General features: G+C 44.6%; 1 protein-coding gene across 1 annotated transcript; it reads left to right on the forward strand.

Moving 5' to 3' along the window:
* The first annotated feature begins 1,105 nt into the window (after positions 1-1,105).
* KCNE4 (potassium voltage-gated channel subfamily E regulatory subunit 4) lies at positions 1,106-4,141 on the forward strand. Its single transcript, XM_036388378.1, has 2 exons — positions 1,106-1,167; positions 1,594-4,141. Exon 2 carries the CDS (start codon positions 1,619-1,621, stop codon positions 2,108-2,110), a length of 492 nt encoding a protein of 163 aa, XP_036244271.1. The 5' UTR covers positions 1,106-1,167; positions 1,594-1,618; the 3' UTR covers positions 2,111-4,141.
* The last annotated feature ends 18,455 nt before the right edge of the window (positions 4,142-22,596 follow it).

A 22,596-nucleotide genomic window follows, 5' to 3' on the forward strand; every position in this document is an offset into this window, starting at 1 on the left:
CTAATTGGGCTTTGTGTGTGAGGAACGGGGATGGAGAGGATAAGGAAATGAAATCCCCAAGGTGCAAGCTGGGCCTCCTTCTTCCCATGGCCTGGGCTGTTGCTTACGTGTTGGAAGGGGGTCTCAGAGCCTCCTGTGCCACTGAGCTGATGACTGGGAACTCTGTGGGCCCTGCAACCCAGGCTGCACCCAAACTCCCCAGTGGGCTGCGAGGTGTCCTGCTCTGCCCAGCAGCCTGCAGCAGTGGCTCAGAGAGCTTCCCTCTGCCCAGGAACTGCTAAGGTCCCTTTGTGCTTAAATCATCACTAACTCAGTGGCCCTGGCCTTTATTTAGGCATAATATCCTGCACACAGCATTAACTCTTAGCTGCTTCTAGGGAGGCAAAATGCAGCTGCACACTTCAGGAGCTCCAAGTTGCTCCCTGGAGGAGTCTTCACCCTTCCAGTGATGATGTGGAGAATCAAGACCCCACAGTTGCTGCTTTGATGCCCAAAGTTAGGCAGCACCAGCACCCATCCACCCAAAACTCACTCCAGACTCAGGGCCCAGCTCTCCCCAGCCCCTCACCTGGTGGCAAAGTGGAGCTGCAGCGTGAGTTGAAAGTCACCACTTTGTTCTGCACACCCTCTCCAAAGCTTTGCCATTAGTACTGACCAAACAAAATAACTTGTTTCCTCCTCTGTCTCTTTAGAGAAATCTCTGTATAGCAGACATGTAAATAACTTGGTAGTGTCTGATATAAAATTCACATGTATATTTTTCTATATGTTATGACAAACACAGAATAACAATCTGCAGGTTTTCCATTCTGTGTATCAGCTCTCAGGGCAAGAGGTCAGATTTAGCAACTGGGATGTTAAAGGAGCAGATTCACAGGCTGAAAGAGCCAGTGTGGAACTGGTTAGTAAAGAGTAAATTCTGAATTCCCAAGTCTTTTTCTTTTCACAGCTGTTAAGAGTTCAGTGGGTTGAACTGCAATCCTTCAAGTTCATCTGTTGACTCCAACACAAAACTATTATAAACTGTGCCTCTAAAACACGTGATGAAACATTTCTTGAGAGCTATTTATTCCAACTGCAGCAGAGGAAAGTTTTCAGAACACCCAGCATTTGGTAGAGGAAAGGTCTCTTGAGCTTTGCAAAAGGAGGAATTATTTGCATACTGGCGTAAGTTGCTTTTTGATTATTTTTTTTTCCTGCATCACTGAACAAAATAATACTTCTAACTTTCCCCCACCGTGGAAACATGATCAAGTAGTACAAAACTATATTTAAGTGCCTAGCAGAGAATTTCTATATAGTTTTCTTTTTTTAATCATATGGATTGGGGTTTTATAATTCAGCATTGAATTCAAGATAATTTAATATTATGTGTTTTCTTTCTTTTCATGTTTTCTGTATCTGAATTAGAGTTCATTCACTGACAGTACTAATGCAGAGGTAAAATAGACTGAGAGCTTGAATCAGGTGTGGGGTTTGCAAGCTTACAATTACGAGGAACAAGGAAGAGTTTGGGGTAAACTTTTCCAGGTGTTTCTTTTACACCTTTGCTCTGAAGTTTGATCTTATATATCCATTTACATTCTCCTCTAGGCTTAGCTCAGGTAGAACTCTTTCCATGCTGAAGATGGACCATGCAAATGTGACCCAAGCTATGCTTGATGCTGAATCCCCCAGCACAGAGAAGAACAACAGCAATGAGTATTTTTACATTCTGATTGTCATGTCCTTCTACGGGATCTTCCTGATAGGAATAATGCTTGGCTACATGAAATCCAAAAGAAAAGAGAAGTCATCCCATTTGCTTCTGCTCTACAAAGATGAGGAGAGGGAGTGGGGGGAAGCTGTGAAGCCTCTACCAGCCGTGGCAGGGCTGAGATCCGTGCAGATCCCCATGATGCTGAACATGCTGCAGGAGAGCATGGTGCCCTCCCTGTCCTGTGCCATCTGCTCCATGGAAGGCAGCAGCGTGAGCTCCGAGTCCTCCTCCCCAGATGTGCACTTCACCATCCAGGAGGAAGTGCTGGATTCTGAGCTGGGGGAAGTGTCAGAAACGCCCCTCAACGAGAGCAGCGAGGGCTCTGTGGAAAACCTCCAGAAGAACTCCTAGCACTTGCAGGGCTCCCCTGATCAGCTGCCAAAGTGTGAGTGGAGCTCCCACCAAGAACTCGTGGCTCTACTTTTCTGCTCTCCAATGAACTCTGAACAGGTATCTGTGCTCCTGGGCCCAAGGTGTTCCTGAGAGCTGGCAGGACAAGGAAGCAGTGGTACCCAACTTTAAAGTGTGACTTGCACATTATTGGGTTGCTTAATTTTATTTTTTCCATTATTATTTCTTACTATGAAAGCTAAGAACATGGTGAATATATATGTATTTTCTAACGAGGTAATTATTACTGGCATGTCTCTGCATATTTCAGAATTCTGTAAATATCTGGGAAATGTTTGGGGAAGTTACCCTCATGCAATTGCCTGGTTCTTAAAGATGATGGGTAATGCTCATTCACACAAAGCTGTGATGGACTAGAAATATTCTTACTGTGTTTTTCTTATGACAAACCACAGCCAGCAGCACATTTGCTCAATGAGGCCTCAAAAGCTGAAAATTTGTTGATGCTGTACTTGAAGGGAGATTACAGCATGGCTGGAGACTGGCTTTAGGTACAGAAAGATTGAAAGACAAGGCAGAAATACAGAGGCACTGAGTTCCTGTGCAGTTTGTAGAGCCTGGCTCCAGACCCATGACACTTCTCTGTGTCTTTGCTGAAGTTATTCATGCACTGGCTGGGTCAGGTTCACCACCTTCTGCTGCAATCCAGCCTGTGACTGAGTTACTAACAGGAAAGGTAGTTTCATTTTTTGCTTTTGTATTTTTTAAAGATGTGTACCTTTGGTCACTAAAGGCAAAGATCTGTAAGTTAAAGGAGAGGTTAAAAGATCTTTGTTACAGGCTGTAAGATGCAGAAAGGCTCCAACAGATGCTGCTCTGTTACGCCCCCTTCAAAAAGAGGTGGAATTCTGAATGGAATTTAACCTAGCAAGGGTGAATTCCTGGCCCCACTGAAATCAGCAGCTGAGTCAGGGACCAGCACAAGATTTTGTGTTTCTCTGTTGGAGTTAAATTCTCTGTTTGAGGTCGGTAAAATTGTACCCATTTACATCATTAAAGAATCTAGACTTTCTGCTCTATTTAAGCCGGTGTAGGTAAGCATTGTGTTACATCTTTTTTTTAATCAGCTCTCATGTGACACATGCATTTCTATAAATCTGTTAGTAACTAGTTTTTAAAACCACCACAGACTTCCCCCTCCCCCAGTTTAATGGTACTGTGACATTTTTCAAATGCTCATGAAATTTGTTGCTAAATTATTGCACTTTTACAAGAAGTAAAAATTAATACAAAGAAGAAAATTAATATTTCAATCATACCTTATATTTTATAATAACTTATTACAGTGTTTTGATTAGTTTCGAAGCATGAGGGCTGAAGAGCCTGAGTCTAAAGCATTGCATAGCAAAATATTTGCAAAATGTCTCCACATATTTCCTGCACTAAAATAGCTCTGTGATTTATCCACTGGCATTAGAGCTTGAGAGACAGCTCGAAAAACATGAATGCAGAAGGGCAGAGATGAACTGCAGCCGGAGTGTGCAGTGCTGCTGGCTCCGGGGAGGGCTCAGAGGGTTAATGGATGCAGGATCAGGGATCTCTGTCTGTCTGAGCACAGCAGAACAAAGGCTCCATTGTGCTCCTAAGGGCTGATTGGGGCAGACTGAAGGCAGCGGGAGTTTTTCCATCGGCTTCACTGAACTTTGGATCAGACCATATAAAGCTTTTTGGTAGATTTACTCTAAAAGGGGCTGTTTTAAGTTTGAAAGGAGCCAAATTAAGTTTGGCACTTTGCCTGGAATCACTTGAATCCTGAAACTTTCCAAATGAGACTGACATGTACAAGTTGTCACATTTTCCATTGCTTTCTCCTTCGTCCTTTACTTTTGGTATAAATGTATTTGTATCTGTAAAAAACTGATGTATATAATTCCTAACATCGAGTTGTATATAATTGTCTCATGTATTTAAAGTTTATTGTTTCTACTGGCACTAATTTTATTTAAATAAAGAAACACATTTCCTGGAAAAGTCTCCATGTTTGTTCACTACGTCAAATAGATTTCCAGTAACGAGACCGGGCACAATTCCTGCAGGATCCTTTTCTTAGCCTCTTTTTGAAATGATTCCTTGAGCTTTGCGGTCCTGCAGCATCATGGGCTGGCTGCAGGGCTGGGCCCGGCGCTCCCCATCCACCTTTGTTCCCTGTTGGCAGCCAGCACGCTCAGGGTGTGAGTGTGTGCCAGCAGGGCCACAGGGATCCCCTTCTGCAAAGGCCTGGGGTGCTGGGGAGACTGCAAAACTGCTATGGAAACTTGTGTTGCTTATTCAGCCTCTGGAGATGTCTTCATTTTGAGTTTCAGAGTTAGATTTGCAGTGTAGCAAATTGAGTGGGCTAGGGTTGAGGTCATGGACGAGTATCTGACACAGATCTCTGATCCCACTGGATTTCCACTGGCTTTGTCACAAGCTTTGACCCTGGGTCTCACTGCTGCTCTGTCATTCCCAGTATTACAGAGAGAGGAGGTTTTCAGAATCTGCCTCCCTAAGAAAGGTGTAAATGTTTAGAGGCAACTTTGAGCTTCCCTAAGTCTGTTGAGCTGCAAGTACAGATTCACCAGCACTGGTTAAGACCTGCATGCATGGGGTAATTTGAGGAGGTTGTTTCAAAAATCAGATTGCTAAAAAGTTACATCTGCTTGCTTTCCCACCAATCAGGCTCCTTATTAAATAATTCTGGGGCCTGGTTACAAGCTCCTGTGGACCTGAAGCTGCCCATGAGCAAGGCTGTGTTTGGCTGCAGCCCTGCCCTGTCCTGGGCCACACTGGTGTCCTGGGCTCAGTCCCAAACATCTCCCATTTACCCACTGCTGCCTTGGGCTTCAGGGCTTCCATTGCCACCACAATGAATCAAGGAACTTCTGACAGCACTGGAGATAAGGAGAAAAAACAGAACCAAATGTAAATTACAGCTCTGCTGCATGGATCAAAAAGGTAACTTGTTCCAGCAGTTTCTTGTATTTCAGTATTTGCCTTTGTCCTAAGGGGTTTGTCCTTGTCCAAATCAGTATTTTGATGACATCAGGGGGAAAAAATCTATTTTGGCTATAAAAGTTGCCTGTGCAAGTGAATGCAATGATGCCTTGAAGACAGCCCAGTGACCCTAGACTGCCAGGTAACTATTATTCTGCAGTAAAAGAAGTGTTGTTAATCTTCAAAAGCTGCAGACAGAAGGAAAAAAATTGCTCCCATTAATCTTGTTTCAAAATCCTTTTGACTACTAAGGAGTAAAAGGTAATAATATTGTTTTTTTCCAAAATGAATGACATTTCCAGTGTGCCTCAGTAACTGATTAAAGTTAGATTCAGAGCTAATAGGTCTTGGCTTGAAGGCCATGATAATTGACTGTAATTTGACTGAATGGAGGTGATTTTTTTAACTAATGCATTCTTCTTTAAAAGAACACAGCAATTAGGCTCCCATTTCTTGGCAGTGCTATACCTCATGCATTTGCTGCAGTAGTTAACACATATCCCCTTGGAGAGAAAAGGAGAAGATGGCCACATGTGGCCTGTGTCCATGGGCTGGCTCCAGGACCTACTGTGAATAAAAATGCTCAGAGGTGCTCAAAGTGGGTGCAGCCCAGAATAGTTGGATGTGCCAGGTGCAGTTGTGGCAAATCTGGACCATGCTCTCCTGTTTGTGTTGACTTACCATGGTCACGTTATAATCTTTTTAGAACATGTCCTAGTGGGAAGATGATTTCGTCCTGAGTTAACAGCTGGATCTAAGAGGTAAGAAAGTTGGTAACATTGTTTAGGCTATTGGTTTTCACACACTGATTATATTTGCCTCTGTGTATTTGGTTAATTTACTTCTGTATTTTTTCAATTTTCACACATCTGTGCAGGTCCTACTGTGTACAGCCAAAAATAGCTGCACCTTCTTGGTGCATTGACACTTCTGTAACCAGCTCAACCAGGCAAGAAAATGGAAAATAATCAAAAAATCAATGAGCAGCACTTTTTCAAAGTTTAATTTGGTTTGGTTTGGGTAGGGATTTAGTTTGTGTTAGGCCAGGTTAGACTGAGACTTTTGCCACACAAATAAGTGATTAAAAAAGGATAAAAAAGGCAATTGGATGATGCATTACAGACTGTTCCCAGCTCTATCCCTCAGTAATCTGTTCAACTGCCCGTGCTTCTCTTGATTATCATCTGAACCTTCTTATATTGCTGTCTGTGAAAATATGAGATGTTTCTGATAGATATGAAAGGCTTGTGAATTTTAGATGAAAGATATGGTATAAAAACAAAACCCATGCCCACTTAGAAACAACAAATTTTTTTGCCCTCCTTAATAATGCTAGATGCAACAGTAGCCACTGGCAACAAATGTTAATTTCTAGTAGTTGGAATTTTGCTCATCCCTCCTCAGGAGCTGTGTAACAGGGTTTTGTGCTTTGTTGAGAGCTGGAGAGCAGGGCAGTAGTTCTGGGATATGGGAGAATAAATTCCGTTCCCCCTTCAGCTCGAGGTTCATTGTGGTACTCTGGAAAATTACCTGCTTTGGATAAGACTCCCTTTTATAAACTTTAAAGGAGAGCACACCTTCCCTGCTTAAGGCTGATGTGAAGAAAACTACACTGAGAATTTCAGAGTGCTGAGCTCTGATGGAAAGTGAGAAAAGGCAGAAGAGTTGTTTGTCCTTAGAAAAGGAATCAATTAAAGAATTGAAGAATTTCCTCTGGTGTGAACTCCAGCTGTTTAGATGGCGCTATTGTGTGATGCCTCCAAGCCCTGCAGCTTTCCTATGAATGCTGGCCCTGGAGCAGCCTGCTGTGGGGCTGGTCCCCAGCCTAGCCCTCCCTGGGACAGCTGTGTCTCATCCCAGCAATGAAAACATCAGCTAAACACTGCAGGTGAGAGGATGTGACACAGACAAGTGGTTTTGAATTCCACCCTAGCCAATGCACAAAAGCTCACTCTTTCCTTCTCCTCAGGAGGAAATATAAACTTTGTACCTCTAAAGATGTACATCCCCCTTCTCCTTCCTCAGGTCAGGACAAACTGATTGAACAAGGTTTCCTGTAAGGAGAAGAGAGGGGAAGAGAAAAACCAATGCTGCTCCTATTTTTCAACAATAGGTATGGAGTGACACAGCAGCACACAGGCTGCCTTGAACACAGCACAGGAGAGCCCCTGTGGTGCCTCTTTCCAGGCCTTAAGTCAAGACCCATCCCATTGTTTTCCCTACAAACACCTGATGCCACAAAAGGACCCATTGCAGCTGCCACTGTGTCAGCGATTGCTCCCCAGCCTGCAAGCCCCGTGCTGCCCCTGCACTGGCAAACAGGGACACACTCCTGGCAGGGGCACAGAGCAGGGCTGGCTCTGCTCAAAGCCCAGGCACCACTCAGACATTTCTCCAGGCCTGACTTTCCTCACTCATCACTGCATGAGAGCACTGTGGAAATTCGAGGGGTGTGCATGGAGTGCATACGGGTTAATTTTCATCAGCTGCACAGGATTTCCACCAAAAGGATGCAGTTTACACCAAAAGGATGCTGTTTGCTTTGGTTACAGGGGGAAGCATAATCTAAGAAATTATACTGAGGCCAGTGGGTGATGTGATGGCAGCACCTACCCATGTTTACTGAGAAACAGCTCCTTGTGCCTCCACTGGAGGAAACAGCAGCAAAAGCCCTGTCACATTCTCTTTCTTGTTGTCTATCTGCTCAGTGTTAAGCATCATTAACTTCAGTCATATCTAATTAGCTGCTCTTTGGCCAGGATGTGTATCTCAGATGGATGCTCACTGTAAAGATTTTTTTCTCCTGTATTCATCAAGAATTCAAGAGCAGATTAAAATAATCATGCAGCTCACTTCTGCAGAGAGGTGCAAATGCCTGCTGAAAGGGCTGACCTTCACCATGCTGCAGTGGCAAGTAAAATGCTGCCTTAGAGGAGGCTCCTCAAGGCTTTTGTTGCTTCAAGTGATCTATAGGTACTTTACTTACTGTTTATGTAGGCATTTACACAGTGCATTATGCATTAGTTTCATTATAAAATTCATGAAGAGCATTCAATAGATGCCAGCATTTCTTCTGTCAGTAAAAAGAATTTTTTCCACAATTTTTCTTCCATGACCTTTAGTTTGTCATGTGAAGTGCTATCATCAGGAACAACAAGAACATTATATTCATGTGGAAAGAAGAGTACAAAACATTCATATAGAATAGACAGTACTTTGGGACTAAAAGTGTCCTGTATAGGAATATTTGTGAGATACGTGTGTGCCAGGGAAATATCAGAAACCCAGGAGTTAAGGGTAATAGTAGTAGACTTTTTGAGTCCTTTATTTATTTATGATGTCTAGACAGACAGTGATTTTCCCTCTTTTTCTGTTGAGAGCTGTGTCAGTTTGAACTGAGAGAGTCCAATAATTCTACTTATATCTGTATGTGTGTTCTTGATGTGCCTATTTTTTCTCCCTTTTCTACCATTTTTCTAAAGGACCATAGCACAGGGAAATTATTTTTTCAGGCCTATCCTTGCCTTCTTTTTCTTTACTGCATGAAAGACATAGCTTAAGGCACTTAAGTCAGGTTGAACCTGATTTTTTTCTATTCCTTGGCACTCTTTAATGTTGACTGCTACCATCTCTTTTGAGTAGTGTAGTACGTGCTTTCCTACCAGCTCCACACACTGACATATGGTTACCATCAATTTTATAGGGGCCTGGAAGCACAAGGGATTGTGCTCATTGCTCCTGTTATAAAGTGGGGCACAGAATTTGTAACTTCTGCTGTGGGTCACCAGTTCAAATGCAAATCCAGGACAGGACTGACCAGCCTTGGTGTGGGGACTTGGTGGCTTTTGTGCCACTGGCTCTGTGAGGCTGGTTCCCTCAGCACACTGAAGGAAGCAGTTTGAAGACAAAGAGGAGATATTTATGCTTCATTCTGCACAAGCAGCAGTAGGTCTGTAAACTGGGTGATGGGAGGAGGCTGCTGAAGTCCCTGGCTGGTGGGGAATGCTGGAGCCTTCTCCCCACGACTCCAAGGCATTCCCAGCAGGGGCAGTGATGGTCACTGACACTCCCCAGCTGGTATCTGCTCACTAAAGCACAGTCCCAGCTGGCACTGCTCACAAAAGGCTCCTGGGCCACGAGGATGGGAGGCAGAGAGGTCAGCAGCCCCTTCCTTACACTGCTAGGGATGTTGGAGGGAGGACCTTCTCACAGATGTTACACTCAAAGCGGCATCAGGGTGTGGTGAGGGGAGGGACAGGTTCCAGGCAGGGTTTGGGGACATAACCCTACATGCCCCCCAACCCCTGCAAGCCAGGAATTTGTCTTTCAGAAACAATGTCTCTCCCTTTCACGTTGTTTTTTTTTTTCCCTTTTTGTTCCCTCTGGGCTCTGGAAACATGCATTTTATTGCTACACAGCAACTTCCCTGAACTCTATCTGGAAGATTAATGGTTTATTGAAGAACAGGCAGGATTTAGATTGTCATCAAGAGACCCATAAAAGTAAGCATGTAAAAAGTGTTATGGAAACAGAGAGTGGCCCCTTGGAGTTTTCAAGGCTGGAAGCTGGGCTGTACACATGCCCTGCATCCAGCTCCCTCACCCCTTGCTGGGAGCACACGTGGAAGGGCAGTGGGAGTTCATTATTTGTGCTGGAAATGAATGAGTCCCTTGCCATGAAGTTTACTGTAAGTGCACCTTTTCTCATGAGCCGGGTTTTTTCCAGGCTAACCTCTGCTTTGTTGGTGTGCATGTGCATCTTGTACGTCACTGGGAACACATTAATGGCCATCAGGAACATTGCTTTTGGAATCCTCACAGATATCCCCAGTGATCCAATTTGAAGCACTGCCTGGAAAATGATTAACTCCTCTCTTTGGTCTGGAAGGGATTGCAGGATTCTGCTGGGCCACTTCGGGCCACAGCCAGCTCATTCCTGTAGACTCCTCATGCTCCTCCCCGGGGACCTGTGCTTTTAGGGAGTCCTGCACGTAAGCTATTGTTGCATCTGAAGGCCAAAGTGTTCCATTCAGTATGGCTTTAGAAAAGGGACTGTGCTACCAAGCCCTAGGGAAAGGCTGGGCTCCAAGTTACCAGCTGAGCCCAGTGGAAACAGCACCCTGTTCTAATGGCAGCTGCAGCCCCCAGCCCTTTTACCCCTCATCTCTTTCACAGGATTCATCACTGGGGATAACTTCTGTGTGTGGAAATAGTGGCTTCATAAGTATGCCAAGCATTGGGAGGTTAGCAGTACATGGACAATTACTGCAACCCTGATTACTGAAAGTTGGCTGAAGTTGCCTCTCTGCCTGTGCTGCCATGGGATCTGCATGTTAAAGCCCAGAGAGAGCCAAACAGGGAATGCTGGAGCAGTAAAAACACAGCTGGCTCAGACAGTGGGTTCCTTTGGTGGAGGTTTAAAAAAGAAGCTCTGAAGATTTGTTAGGACAGCTCATCCTCACACATATCATCATTTGCTCCATTAGCTTTGATCCAGAAACTTCTCCCAGTACTTCAGTTTCCATGGGCTCCCCTGCCCTTCTCAGCACTATGGGTCACTTTCTGTATACCATAGTAGAAGTAGAATTAAAGTATTAAAATAAATCCTGTTTCTTTAGCTTTCCATATTTCTTTTCAACCCAGTAAAGGTGCAGGTTTGCTCTTGGCTCTTTGCAGCAGTGGGGTTCCCCTATAAATGGCCTCAAAAGAGGCCCCAGATCCTCCAGGTTTCCAGGCATGTCAGTGGGGTCTCCTCACCCTGAATCTGTTGGGTTTTTGGTCCAATTCACACCAGATTTCTCATCTTCAGTCACAGATGTCCCTGAGGGCAGGTTAACACACAGCCTGTTTTTGTCCTGCTGTTCATGGATGCTTGTTTTGCATTTCTATGCCCACTGTGCCCTGGATCAGCTGCACAGGAAACAGGCTGCCTGACACAGAGCTCTGACCCTCATGGGGCAAGCTGGGACCTGGGGTGCCCCAATGCCCCCTTCCACCTTCCCTTCAGTCTGTCAGGGATGGATGAAGAAAAATCTTGCAGAGATGGGGCAGACATGAGCTATGGCCACACAATTGCCTTAACTCAGTGTTTCTGTGCAGCCCTCTGGCTGTTTAGTTCATGTGCATGGAGCAACTGGAAGTTATTGGAAAAATCTCTTGATTGCACTTATTGACTCTCAGAAGAAGCTGTCAGGTGATAAAAGCCTTAAAATGAGGAGGATTCCTGCCTCCAGCAAGGGCAGCAAGTGGCATGCAGCCCAGTGAGGGGCTGCAGAGGGCTTGCAGCCCCACGGATGGAGCATCTCTGGGAGGTCTCTGTGGGGCACAGCCCAAGGCAGGGCCTCTGCAGGTCCATAGCAGCCCCACAGGGATCTCTGAAAGAATTCTGTGAGAATTCCCTGCCCTGGTCCATCAGCACCAGGCTGACCAGAGGAATAACAAACCCTGTGAGCTCCTCCTTAATCACACCTCTCAGGTGCTGCTGTTCACACCTTTATGCTCTTTCATCCTCCAAGGCCTGTGATTAGTCCCCAGCAGCCCTGTCAGGATGCACTTTATGGTTTAATTACACATCCCAGTCTGACTAATGTCCCTGGCTGCTCAGCCTGTCAGGCCCCATTAACTGAGAGCATCCACGTCCAGCACTGAGCAGGCTGGGGAGAATGTGCCAAGCTTACCCCATGGCTGCCTTGTCTTTGCTGCAGCTTTAACACAAAGGCTCTGACATCTCCTCAGCCTTTGCAGAGCTGCCTTGTGAAGGTACAAAATGATTGGGAAGAGATTCAGGGAACACCTGTTCCTGGTGGCTGTGCCCATGGAGGGGCCAGTGGGACATGAGCAGTCCTTGGTGGTGGTGGTGACCACAGCTGTGGTCTTCATCACAGGAAAATCAGAAAGCATTTCCTCCCCCCAGGCTAAGCTCTGCTCTAGCTGTGCCTTGTTGATATTTGTGAAACCTCTAATTAGCTGCCCTTTCATTTTGCTTTGTATCTGAGGTTGATACTGTGTCATCCTCTTTTCTCAGGAGTTTTAATATTTCCAGTGACTTATGAAAAGGGTAACTCTGTCAGGCATTTTGTGACCTTTAACTTGGGAGAATGTCATTCTTCAGGATGACTGTGGCCATTTTGTCTGCTGTGTTCCTCACAGTGATAACTTTGTGGTGATGGTCACTCTAGAAAACCAGACTGTAGATTTTAAAGTGTGGACTAAAGAATCCAATAGGGAATTCCTTTCTATCCAAGCTGTATATAAAGAAAATCTTGTTTGTTGTCTAATGCCTATAGTGAGGGACCTCAAATGAGCCAACTGGCCTGCAAAGTCAGAAGGAAAAAAATCTGGTGAATAGTAAGTTTGTTGGGAAAATGGTATTTAGGTCATCCCAAAACTATTTATGAATTCAGGTCAAATTTTCTGAGTAGTTCCTCCTGGGATTTAATTTTTTTTTTCTGGGAGTGGATTAATTTTTCCTTTTCACTAAACTCAGGGGTTAATGCATTTGCCAGAAACTGGGAATCCCTCATACAGTTTCAGTCCATGCTTGGGTGGAGCTGGGTAATCCATTCCCACTGAATTGCCAGCACTTTTGAGTATGTTAGGAAGAAAGGGCCGTACACCCACAGTATGTCCCACTGAACCTGTGTCCCTACAGTATAAAATATGTATTCCCTGAGTCAGAGAGAAGGAAATTACAAATACTCCCTAGTATGGTGGTTAGTGAATATGGAGAGGCAAGAATATATTGAATTTCTGCTATATAATCTGCTCTGACTGTAACTGGTATAAAATTGTACAAGAACACAAAGATGAGATTTGTTTATCCTGTAGCTTGGCAGCCATAGTGCTCCCATAAGAGATGTGGATTCTCTCAGGGCATAGGTAGAAGTCATTCTGGCTCCATTGCTCCTTAGATTTAATCAGGGAATTAAATATCCTATCATTTCCTTTGCTGTTTAAGAAGCAAATACTTTGTTGAAACAACTGTGTTTCAAGTAAAAGCCATGTTGATTTAGTTTTTGGTTTGGAAACATCAGCTTACTTAAATTTGTAAATAATCTTTTTGACTAAAAGCAGTTATTCACATGATTCTGTCAAATGGGGGCTCATTTGCAGCTGCTAAATGAGGGGATACAAACCAAGCAACTCAACTGAGAGCTTGCAGGCTGGGAGAAGAGATGTGGTAAACAGAGAGCTGAGACAAAGTAATCTGAGCTGTGGTTTGGGGGTCATGAGTCAGGCAGGCAATGGATGATAGGAAGCTCTTTGCTAACTGTGTTCATACCTAAAAACAACCTGAAAGCAATAACTGGATCCCACTATCTGCTTCAGGGTGCTTGTTAAAGGGCTGCCAGCTACAACTGACTCTCATAGTGCAAGCATAAGGGAAATATGCAGCTCATGAGACAGAAAGGACCATCCGACCTCTTTTCTCCTCAGTCTGTCCTAAGCATAGAAGAAAAAGTGGAGTTAGGCTGACATTTATTTCTCTGAGAAGAAACCAGCCTGTCTTTAAATTGCTCTTTGGTTTTTTCCATCTGATTTTATAAATGACATGTTGTTTTACTGCACCCTTAACTGGAAACAGACCTTAGATTTTGATGAGAATATATATGTCCTGTCTTTTTCTTAGCACCTGATAGTACTGGGGAAGGTGCAGTGGGCAGAATGTCAGGGCTAAAATCCTACAGAAAACAAACCCATAAGCACAGGCTTTTGGATCAGTTCAGGATGAATCACAATATTCTCTGCTCATTTCCTTATACACCTGTTTTCAGTGGAAAAAATAAAATTCCATTCAGGGTCAGGAAGGATGAAAATACTTGGCATAACCTATAAGAAAGCTTGAATTTCAGCTGCATCTCTACAGTTGTTTCCAGTTAGCTGATGGGGCGGCTAACAGTGGTGCAGTAACATCTCTGTGTTGGTGCCTTTCTCCCCCAACCTCCCTGATCCATGCAGCCAACAGCTGAACATGTGGCAGGGGTTGCAGAGACTGAAGAGAGCCTTCACAAGCAGATTTGAGGAGGATTTGCATTCCTCCAGGGTGTGGCTGCACAATGTCATAGTGGGGAAGGAGAGCAGCCCCGAGTGGGGTGTGAAGCAAACAGGACCATGGTGGGCCATGGAGCAGCTCACTGACACACTCAGGTGGGCCAGAGCTCATCAGTTGGGTATTTGGCACATGACTGTCCTTGGGGAAAGCACCAAGCAGTTTTAGCCTTGGTGGAAGTAGCAGGTGCCTAATCATTCCCTGTGTGCCTGAATTCTCTGCAGGAATTGGTATTTGGTGCTTGCTGCCTCAGATTTGCTGCAGGTTAATGCTCAGCCATTGAGCTCTAATTCCTGTGTTTATTAAGGATGTGCTGATATTTGAAGGGAAATGTGTAATATTCTGGGTTTGCATCTGTAATTGAATGCACAGCTTTCCTTGGTTGCTGGTTGACAGAGAATGCAGGAGCCAGCACAATCAGCAGTTCCAGGATTTATCTCTAAACAAATATCTACAAGAGAAAAGCAGCAGTGCAGCAGCTTGCACTGGATATAATTCTCATCAATTCAGTGAGTAAGCACATAGGATTTGTCTTATGAGCTGCCAGACCAAGCACAGTCTCCAGTCCCCCAGCACGCAGAGGTACCAAAGCTCACTAAATGCATTCACCTGCTAGCACTCTGAGGCAAATATTCCTGTCTCAATAAAAGTACAGACCCTGTTGGACAAGCCATGCACAGCTGCATCACAAAGACTGCACAAAATTTCTTTATTCTTTTTTAATTCAAGAGAAGCCTAGAATAACAAGATAGTCAAAGGAGAAATTTTATGAGCTTGATCTCAGCAGAAGAGTTTGGCTGAAGCACATGGCTCAGAGACCATATCAAAAGGTGACATCCTTTACTTTTTTCCTCTAGGGGCCACAGCTGCTTTTCTCCTTCCAGGATCCTGGGACTGCCCAGTGCAGCCCTGGCTGGGCCCACCAGTCCTTGCACAGCTCTGGGCAGGCTGTGGGTGCTGGGCTCAGGTCCTGGGGCAGCCCAGGCCAGCTGGGGGCTTGTCCTTGCAGTGTGCTCTGGGACTGCTGTGCCAAACCCAGGCTGCAAAGGAGATCTGGGCCATGGAGGCAGGGGTGGGTGAGGCCAATCAGGGTAATTAAACTTTTTAGTGCCCTCAGGTGTGGTGATTGGGATGGGGCTGTGGGAGCCTCATCCCCAGTGGGCACAGCTGTGAGCAGCAGGTGAGCAGCACTGCCAGCAATGAGCCATGGAGTGCCCAGGGGCACTGCCCAACCACCAAAGGGAACAGAGGGCACACAGGTGCAGGGCATCAACAGGAGGGGATAAAAGGCTGGGCTAAAGAACAAGGAGGGCAGTTGCTTGCAGCCTTCTGGAGTAACTTGATGTTTCTCTGTGTGGGCAGACACTTGAAGCCTTCTGATGAGGTATGCTGCTGCTCTAGGTGGGTTGAAGCTTTCTGAAGTTGTATGGTGGCTATCTCAACTGTGACATGTGCTGTGACACCCAGAACTTTGAGCTCCTTTCCTACAGCTCTCCTCTTTGCTCTCTGAAGGTGGAAAGCAGGAAGTTGTTACTTTAAGTACTGCCTCTGTGCCTGGCAAGTGTGTTTTTGATTCTTTCCTCTAGCTCACATTTGTGATTTTTCAAAAATAATTTTATTTTATGTGACCTGGAATATCTTTTGCAGTAAGAAAGCTGTCAGGCTTTTCTGGTGGAGGGATTTGTAAGTAGGGTGAGATCTGTTGTGGTACCTTAGCATGTAATGACTGATCTTTGTGGGACAAGAGCTTTTCCAATTCATAGTCCTATTCAGTCTTAGGGAAGTTTGTCTGTAGGTGCCTTTGACACAGCAGGAAAATGTGTTCTCCATCTTGTGAGCTGCTCAGAGGGAGTTAAAGGGCTCACCCTGGTAGCTTGTTAAAGGTGAGTCAGGTCTAGGAGACCATGGAGCTTCAATTCTGCTGGCTTGCCTGGGGTGGCTGGGAAGTTTCTGGTGCTTTGCATGGCAGTGAGCTCTTTGTGCTGCACAGCCAGGGTTGGAAAGCTGAGCTGAGAGAGCACGTTGGAGTGCTGTGCTCATCCTTAGTCCCACAGTCTTGCTGGGTGACCCAGGAGCAGTGTGTGGGTGGGCTCTGTGCTGTGACTCCCCAGCTGTGCCCAGCTCACAGAGGATGTGTGCACATGGATCAGAGCCTGCTGTTTCTGCAGCAGGAGCTCACAGTTCTGAGCTCTGGAACTCACTTCTTCAGTCCTTGCTTTGGCTAAAACCTCCCATGGTGGTGTGCTCACATCTCTGAGCTTTGCTCCAGCTGTAGTGCCACTGAACTCTGTGGAAGAGCAAGGAGATGGAGCTCCAGGAGAAGCAGTTTTCTTAATCAAGTCATTAACAGCCTTCTGCAAACCCCAAAAAGTTTGGTGATGTCACAGCTCCTGTCTGAAAACTTATGGGTTGACTCTGCTGTTCACAGTTCTCAAGCTTATCCCAAGGTCCCAAATGAATCCTTTGGATTTTCATTTCCTGTTAAACCAACCCTACTGACCATTTCTGTTCCATTGGCCTTGTCTCATTGCCACCCCAAACCAGTTTTATCACAGCACAGGCACCATCACCCTGCTCCACAGCTGCACTGGGCTAGGTCCAGCTTTCAGAAACTGAAGATGAACCTAAATGTGGAGGATTTTTTTGTGATTTGGTTCCCTTTTATGTTGTGGGTTTTTTTTTTTCTTGCAAAGCCAGAAAGGTGTGCAAACTCAATGATAAGAGCTCCCTTTCACTGACAGGCCCTGCTATCATCACTAAACCTGGGCAGAAGATTTGTGGGTATACATTTCAAAACTCTCTTTAAGAGGCAATTAAATGCTCTAAGAAGAGGAGTCAGTGACAGATGCCCCAGGATTTCTGTTATATCATTTATATACCTATTTCTACACACATGTGCTCACCCCTCTGTGTGTGTATGGCCCTGTGGTGCAAGAACAGAACCTCTGACAGCAGGGAAGGTTACACCAAAGAGCAGACAGGGTGAGCTGAGCACCAGGGTGGCAATTCCAGAGTGCTGCTTTGTTCTTTCACGTGGAGCATCATCATCTGTGAGAGCATTGGCTCTGTCCCAGAACATGAGTTTCTTGAGTCCTATTCCCTGGCTTTGGGAGGGATTAGAGGCAAAAGTCTTCTGGAGCCCAATGAGCAGAGAACCCTGAGGCTGACAAACTGAAGGTGGAAAGAAATGCATGTTTTTGTTTTTATCTGTTCCTTGGAAGCTATAGAGTATAATAATGGGTCCTTCCTGTTGCATTTCTTCCCAGTCATGACTTTGTCTCATGGCAGCAGCTGCCACCTGGAATTTGAGGGAAAAGTTGCAAAGAACAGTTATCAGCAGTGGATTGGGCTTTGGGCAGTGCTTTTATAAGAGGTATGGGACAAGTTGCCTGGGAAAAAAAACCTGCCAAAGGTTTTTTATATTAAGAATAAAATAATAATAAAGTAATTATTACCTGGGGATCTGTCTGTGAAAAGTGATGTGAAGGCAAGCACTAATCTCAGAATCTAATAAATTACTGACAGAAGAGGCTCCAAAAAATACAAAAAATTCTCAAAGCCATTTTTTAAATAATAAATTATGAAAATGGCAAATTCTGCTCAAAGTTCATATTATCTTGCTTTCCATTTGTTTCTCATGTTGCCCTGGAGCAGTCTGTGGAGGTGAAAGGAGTTCTCTGTGCTGCCCTCAGCTCTGAGAGAGCATGGTGCCACCCCACGAGTCCCTGCAGGCAGGGCTGCTGCTGTTCCATGCAGGTGTAAGCTGCCATCAAGGTGTGCTAGATGTGATTCTGTCAATTATCTGCTGCTGTTGTCACCTCCCTGTTCCCTGAACCTTTCTGTGTAATGGCAGCACAGCCCTGCTTGGCATGTTTTCCTCTCTGAAGTGGGAGCTGCCATCAGGACTTTGCAGTCTGGGAGCTACTCATCCTATGCAGGTCTTGGTGCTCCACCTGAATTCAGAGTTTTCTCTCATTTTTGGGCACAATCCCACTTTCCTAGAGGCACATTGCCTGTATTTATTCTTGTAATCACAGCTTTGTTAGGGTTTGAAATTATCAAACTGACCACTGTGTCTCTTGCTGCCAAAGGTGCTGAGCAACATGTCAGGATGCTGAAAGAATGTTGTGTGCAAGCCTTATCCTGTGCTCCCCTGCTTTTATTCCTCTCTGTAAGCATCCATTCCAGGGTATTCTTGGAGATACTGTTCTAGATGGCTTTTCTGGTAACAGCCTGATATTATCATCTTCCTAAGCTTTACACACATACCTTACCTAGGGAGAAAATAGCTACTTACAAAGAAAAAGCTTGTTAAAATATTTACAAAATTTTAACAAGATATTGCATTACTGATGTTGTAAGCTGCTCAAATGTCTTGGATGATCACAGTGTGATAATCACACTTAGACTTTAAAGGGATTATAATCTGCTAATGCAGTTTATATCCTTTTATTCTGCAAATAATATTTTTTATCCTTTTATTCTGCAAAAGTTGAAAGAGATATTTATTCTCCCTGTTGTACAGCTAAAGTGAGCAGAACTTGGTAGTTGAAAGCCTTGAGCTGATATGCATGGAAACACAGAATGATAGCATTTGGTGTCACTCTCAGAGAGGCTGCAGGTTCAGCAGATGGGAGGCAGTAAAATTGTATCTCCATGAGAAAAAGTAGTTTGTGCACACACTGCTCAGATCAGCCAGAGGCTTGCAAGCTGTTACTGGCTTTGTAAATGAATAATTCTGTCAGGAAACCATGACTTCCAAACAGTTTGGCCTTTCACAGTTTTACAGAAAGGCAGGTGCCACCAAACACAGGTGATGGGGAGAAAAGAATCTGGACCCACCTGCAGTGAAAGCAGCTTGTGACACTGCTGGAATTTAGCCCTCTGGCAGGTCTGTGGATAAGGGGTTTTTAGACAGAGACCTTAGAGGTGGGAAGAGTATTGTTCAAATTAAGAGCTGATTTTAGGTAACCTTCATAATATAAGCAAGCTGAAACTGTTAAGTTCCTTTCTATCCACTTGCTTGTGGTTCCCTGTGATGAGCCACTTTCAGAAAAGGGTCAGGTCTGAGAAATGCAAGGCATTAGGGGTAGCTGAAACTGACTGCCCTCAGTGTGAGTGAAATAATTGTTTAAAAGGGAAGGAGGATTGCTTGGGTTTGTGTGTCACCTGTGTAGGCAAATAAAGGGCTTGGGTATCTGTCTTTGCTATAAAGGAAGTTTATATCACTGCAGTCAAAACCTTCAGGTCTACTTAAGGACAGAATTTAAAGAACTTTGACTACACAAAGGCTCTGAAATTGCTGTTCTGGTTATTTTTAGAAAGTTTTGGCTTTCTCATATCACCATAGCAATGAGTGCTGCTAAGGTCTGCCCTTGGGCACAACTTTCATGCGTCTGGATCTGTTTCCAAGTGCTTGCTGGGTCTGGCACCTCTGCAAACCACAGGATGCTGAGGCAGGCTCTGTGTGAGCCCCTGAGGAGGCTCTCAGGTGAGCATGGTCTGCATTTAGGTGTCCATGAGCTCTCCAAACTCCAGGTACCTCTAACAGTTCATTCTTCTGTAGGCATAAATGGTGCCAAGCAAGGAGAATGCACTGACTGTGTGCTGTGTAAGCACAAGGCAGGATTGGGGAAGGGCTCCTCAGAGTGGTGCATTTACTAACAGTGACCTAAGGCTTATGTGTAGGTCCCTGGTGGGCTGGTTTAACACTTCTAAACCTGCCCCAAAGCCAGTGTATGTGAAATTGCTGTGCTCACGTGCAGCAGTCCTGAAGAATTCCGTTTGCTGAGGTGGCTCCAATGGTTCCATGCTCTCCAAAGACCAAGACTGCCTGTTCTTTGTGGTGGGCTCACTGTGCATGAGGAGCAGAGCAGGCACTTCACACATCCAGGGCTCCCTGGGGCACGCTGCCTTTGCTGCACACACAGTGAAAGGACCTTGCTGGCTTGTCAGGGACATGCTGTTAAGATGTCTCCAGAGTTCTCTATAAATAAGTGGTATTGAGAGACCAGACCTGTTAAATGTAAGGATAATGCTGAGAGAGCAACTCTCCTCCTGTTGCCTGGTGCTTTGCTTTCTCCAGTGCCAGGGAACACTGACGTGCATTTTCTTCAGTCCTATCAGATCTTCTAAATGGATTTCTAATCTTAAAACTCCAGTTTAATCCCAAAGCACTCTGAATTTGAATTCCAGTCTGTTAAACCGACTTAAGGCTTCTACCATTTCTTCTTCTTCTTTGACTGCAAAATCCTTCAGTTCATTTTATTCTTAATAATGACCCACGTGGCCTAATCATGCAGTCCCAGAGTAGAGACTGTGTACATATAAACTCTATATCCTTTCAAACTCTGTGTCCTGAGACAAAGCTGCACCTGCTGTATTTTATGGCTAGAATTTCAAGGTTCTTGTGGCTCATACCTATATGACTTTCTTAGCTGAGCATACAGCCCGAGCAAAACCAACTCAAAAGCCCCAGTAGCTTTATCTTTCAGAGTGGATAAGAACAAAGTGCTAAATGTGTGCAGAGGCAATGCTATCTTATGTCATTGGATCTGTCATGTGGATGCTGCTTTTAGGATTGTTAATTCCTGCTGCCTTTTATTGTTGAAATGTCTCTGCAAATGTGTTTTCCTTTCTTTATTCCATTGTATTATGACTCAGAGACTTGTTTAAATATCTAAAGAAAACATATACATCACCTAATTCAATCAAGACTGGATTGTGGATATTTAATTGCCTTTTCTGTAAACAATTCAACAGGAATTGAGTACACTAACATATTTGAAGGTCTGAGTATTAGTGCAAATGAAAAGAGCTGTGATGTGAATTTTTTTTTTTTTTTTTTGGAAATGGAAAGATATTTGAAGTTTTCCCTCACTTGCTCAGTTCCTGACCCGACCCCCAGTTTCCCAAGGAAGGGACAGGGATGTGCATTGCACGTGTTATGGGAATGCACATCACTGAAGCAATGACCTGACCACCCCTTCAGAGCCAGCTGGTCCCTGCAGAGCTGTAAGGTGGCAGCTCTTCATGTTGTGATGCTCAGAGTCAAATTTGAGCCTCCAGGCCAGGGATGTGAGAAGGACCAAGCCTGGTTGGGTTGTTGCACTCTGTACTCCCATTGTTGTGTTTCTGTCCCTGCTGCTGGAGGAGAGGGATTTGGCTTGCAGGTGGGGTGTTGGCTAGTGCTGAGTTGCTTTAACTCTGGGTTTTTTGAAAATTCCTACAAAGCAATTTATTTGGGGCTCTAGGTTTTAGAAACCCACTGGGAAAAGACAGTGGGAGTGTATGAATTAAGGTAGCAATGGTGCTCCTTCAGCAGAAGCAATGTAGATAGAAACTGCATCAGGCTGAGGATGGTAAACACTTCTAGCACATGCCTGATAGCATGGGATATTCAGTGATATTCATGTTCAAAGGATCTTATTTCTTCTCATGAACTGTCTGGTTTCCTTTCCCTTGGAGCTCTTGGTGTTCTCTGTCTGAAAAGATGATGTGGGTAAGATCAAATTCAACCTGACAAAATAAGTCAGAGGATGTGAAATCCTCCTTTTTTCCAGTCTCTCCTTTGAGCAAACAAATGCCATTTCACTCAAGAGAAAAGTTGTTCTCAACAAGGGTTCAGACTTTTAGATTTAGTGAAATTATGTGATTTCCTACATATGGAGATAGTCTGGGGGTTTGTTTGTGTGGGGATTTACATTTTGTTTTTCTGCTTGTGATCCTTAAGGTGATATATTAAGAGGGAATTATTCAGTGTTGGAAATTCATTCTTTTCTGCCCTTCCTGTCACCTTCCTCTAAAGCACTGGGCATCACAGTCATGGGGGCAGGCAGAGGGGCAGGCCTTGAAAGGGTTTTGCTTTGTGCTGCAGGGATCCCATGATGTCAGGAGAACAAGGATGTCGATTAAGGGATGAGTCCCATTTGTCTTTTTGGCTTCTAGATAATGAAGTATGGTTTGTTAGCTAGGCTGTCCTTCTTGGTTTTGTCATAGTCTCATGCAAATACAGAGCTGAGGGCCATGCCTGTCTAGCAGAGGTGTGAGAGCTGCCAGAGTAACTCAGGCATCAGTTTTAGTGAAGGTCCAAAGCATCAGCTAAATGGCAGCAACAGCTCCAAGCTGGAGTGTGAAACTGGAGCATCTTTTGGGAAAACAGGAGCTGTGACAGGAACACTTCATGAGACTCTGCAATAAGCACAGTTGTTCTGTTTGGGCTGGTTCTTTCTAACCAAAACTTACAACTAAGCTAAAGAAACAATCTTGGGATGTGATTATAAGCAGGAGGAACTCGAATGTGAAGTAGTGGAAAGAATGAGGCCAAAGAAAAGAAGGGTGCATGTGCAAAGAGCTCAATTTATTATTTCTTTCCTTTTCTCAAATAACCTTCATTATATAACCTT

Source organism: Molothrus ater, chromosome 10 (genome assembly GCF_012460135.2).
Source record: "Molothrus ater isolate BHLD 08-10-18 breed brown headed cowbird chromosome 10, BPBGC_Mater_1.1, whole genome shotgun sequence".
NCBI classification, from domain to species: Eukaryota; Metazoa; Chordata; class Aves; order Passeriformes; family Icteridae; genus Molothrus; species Molothrus ater.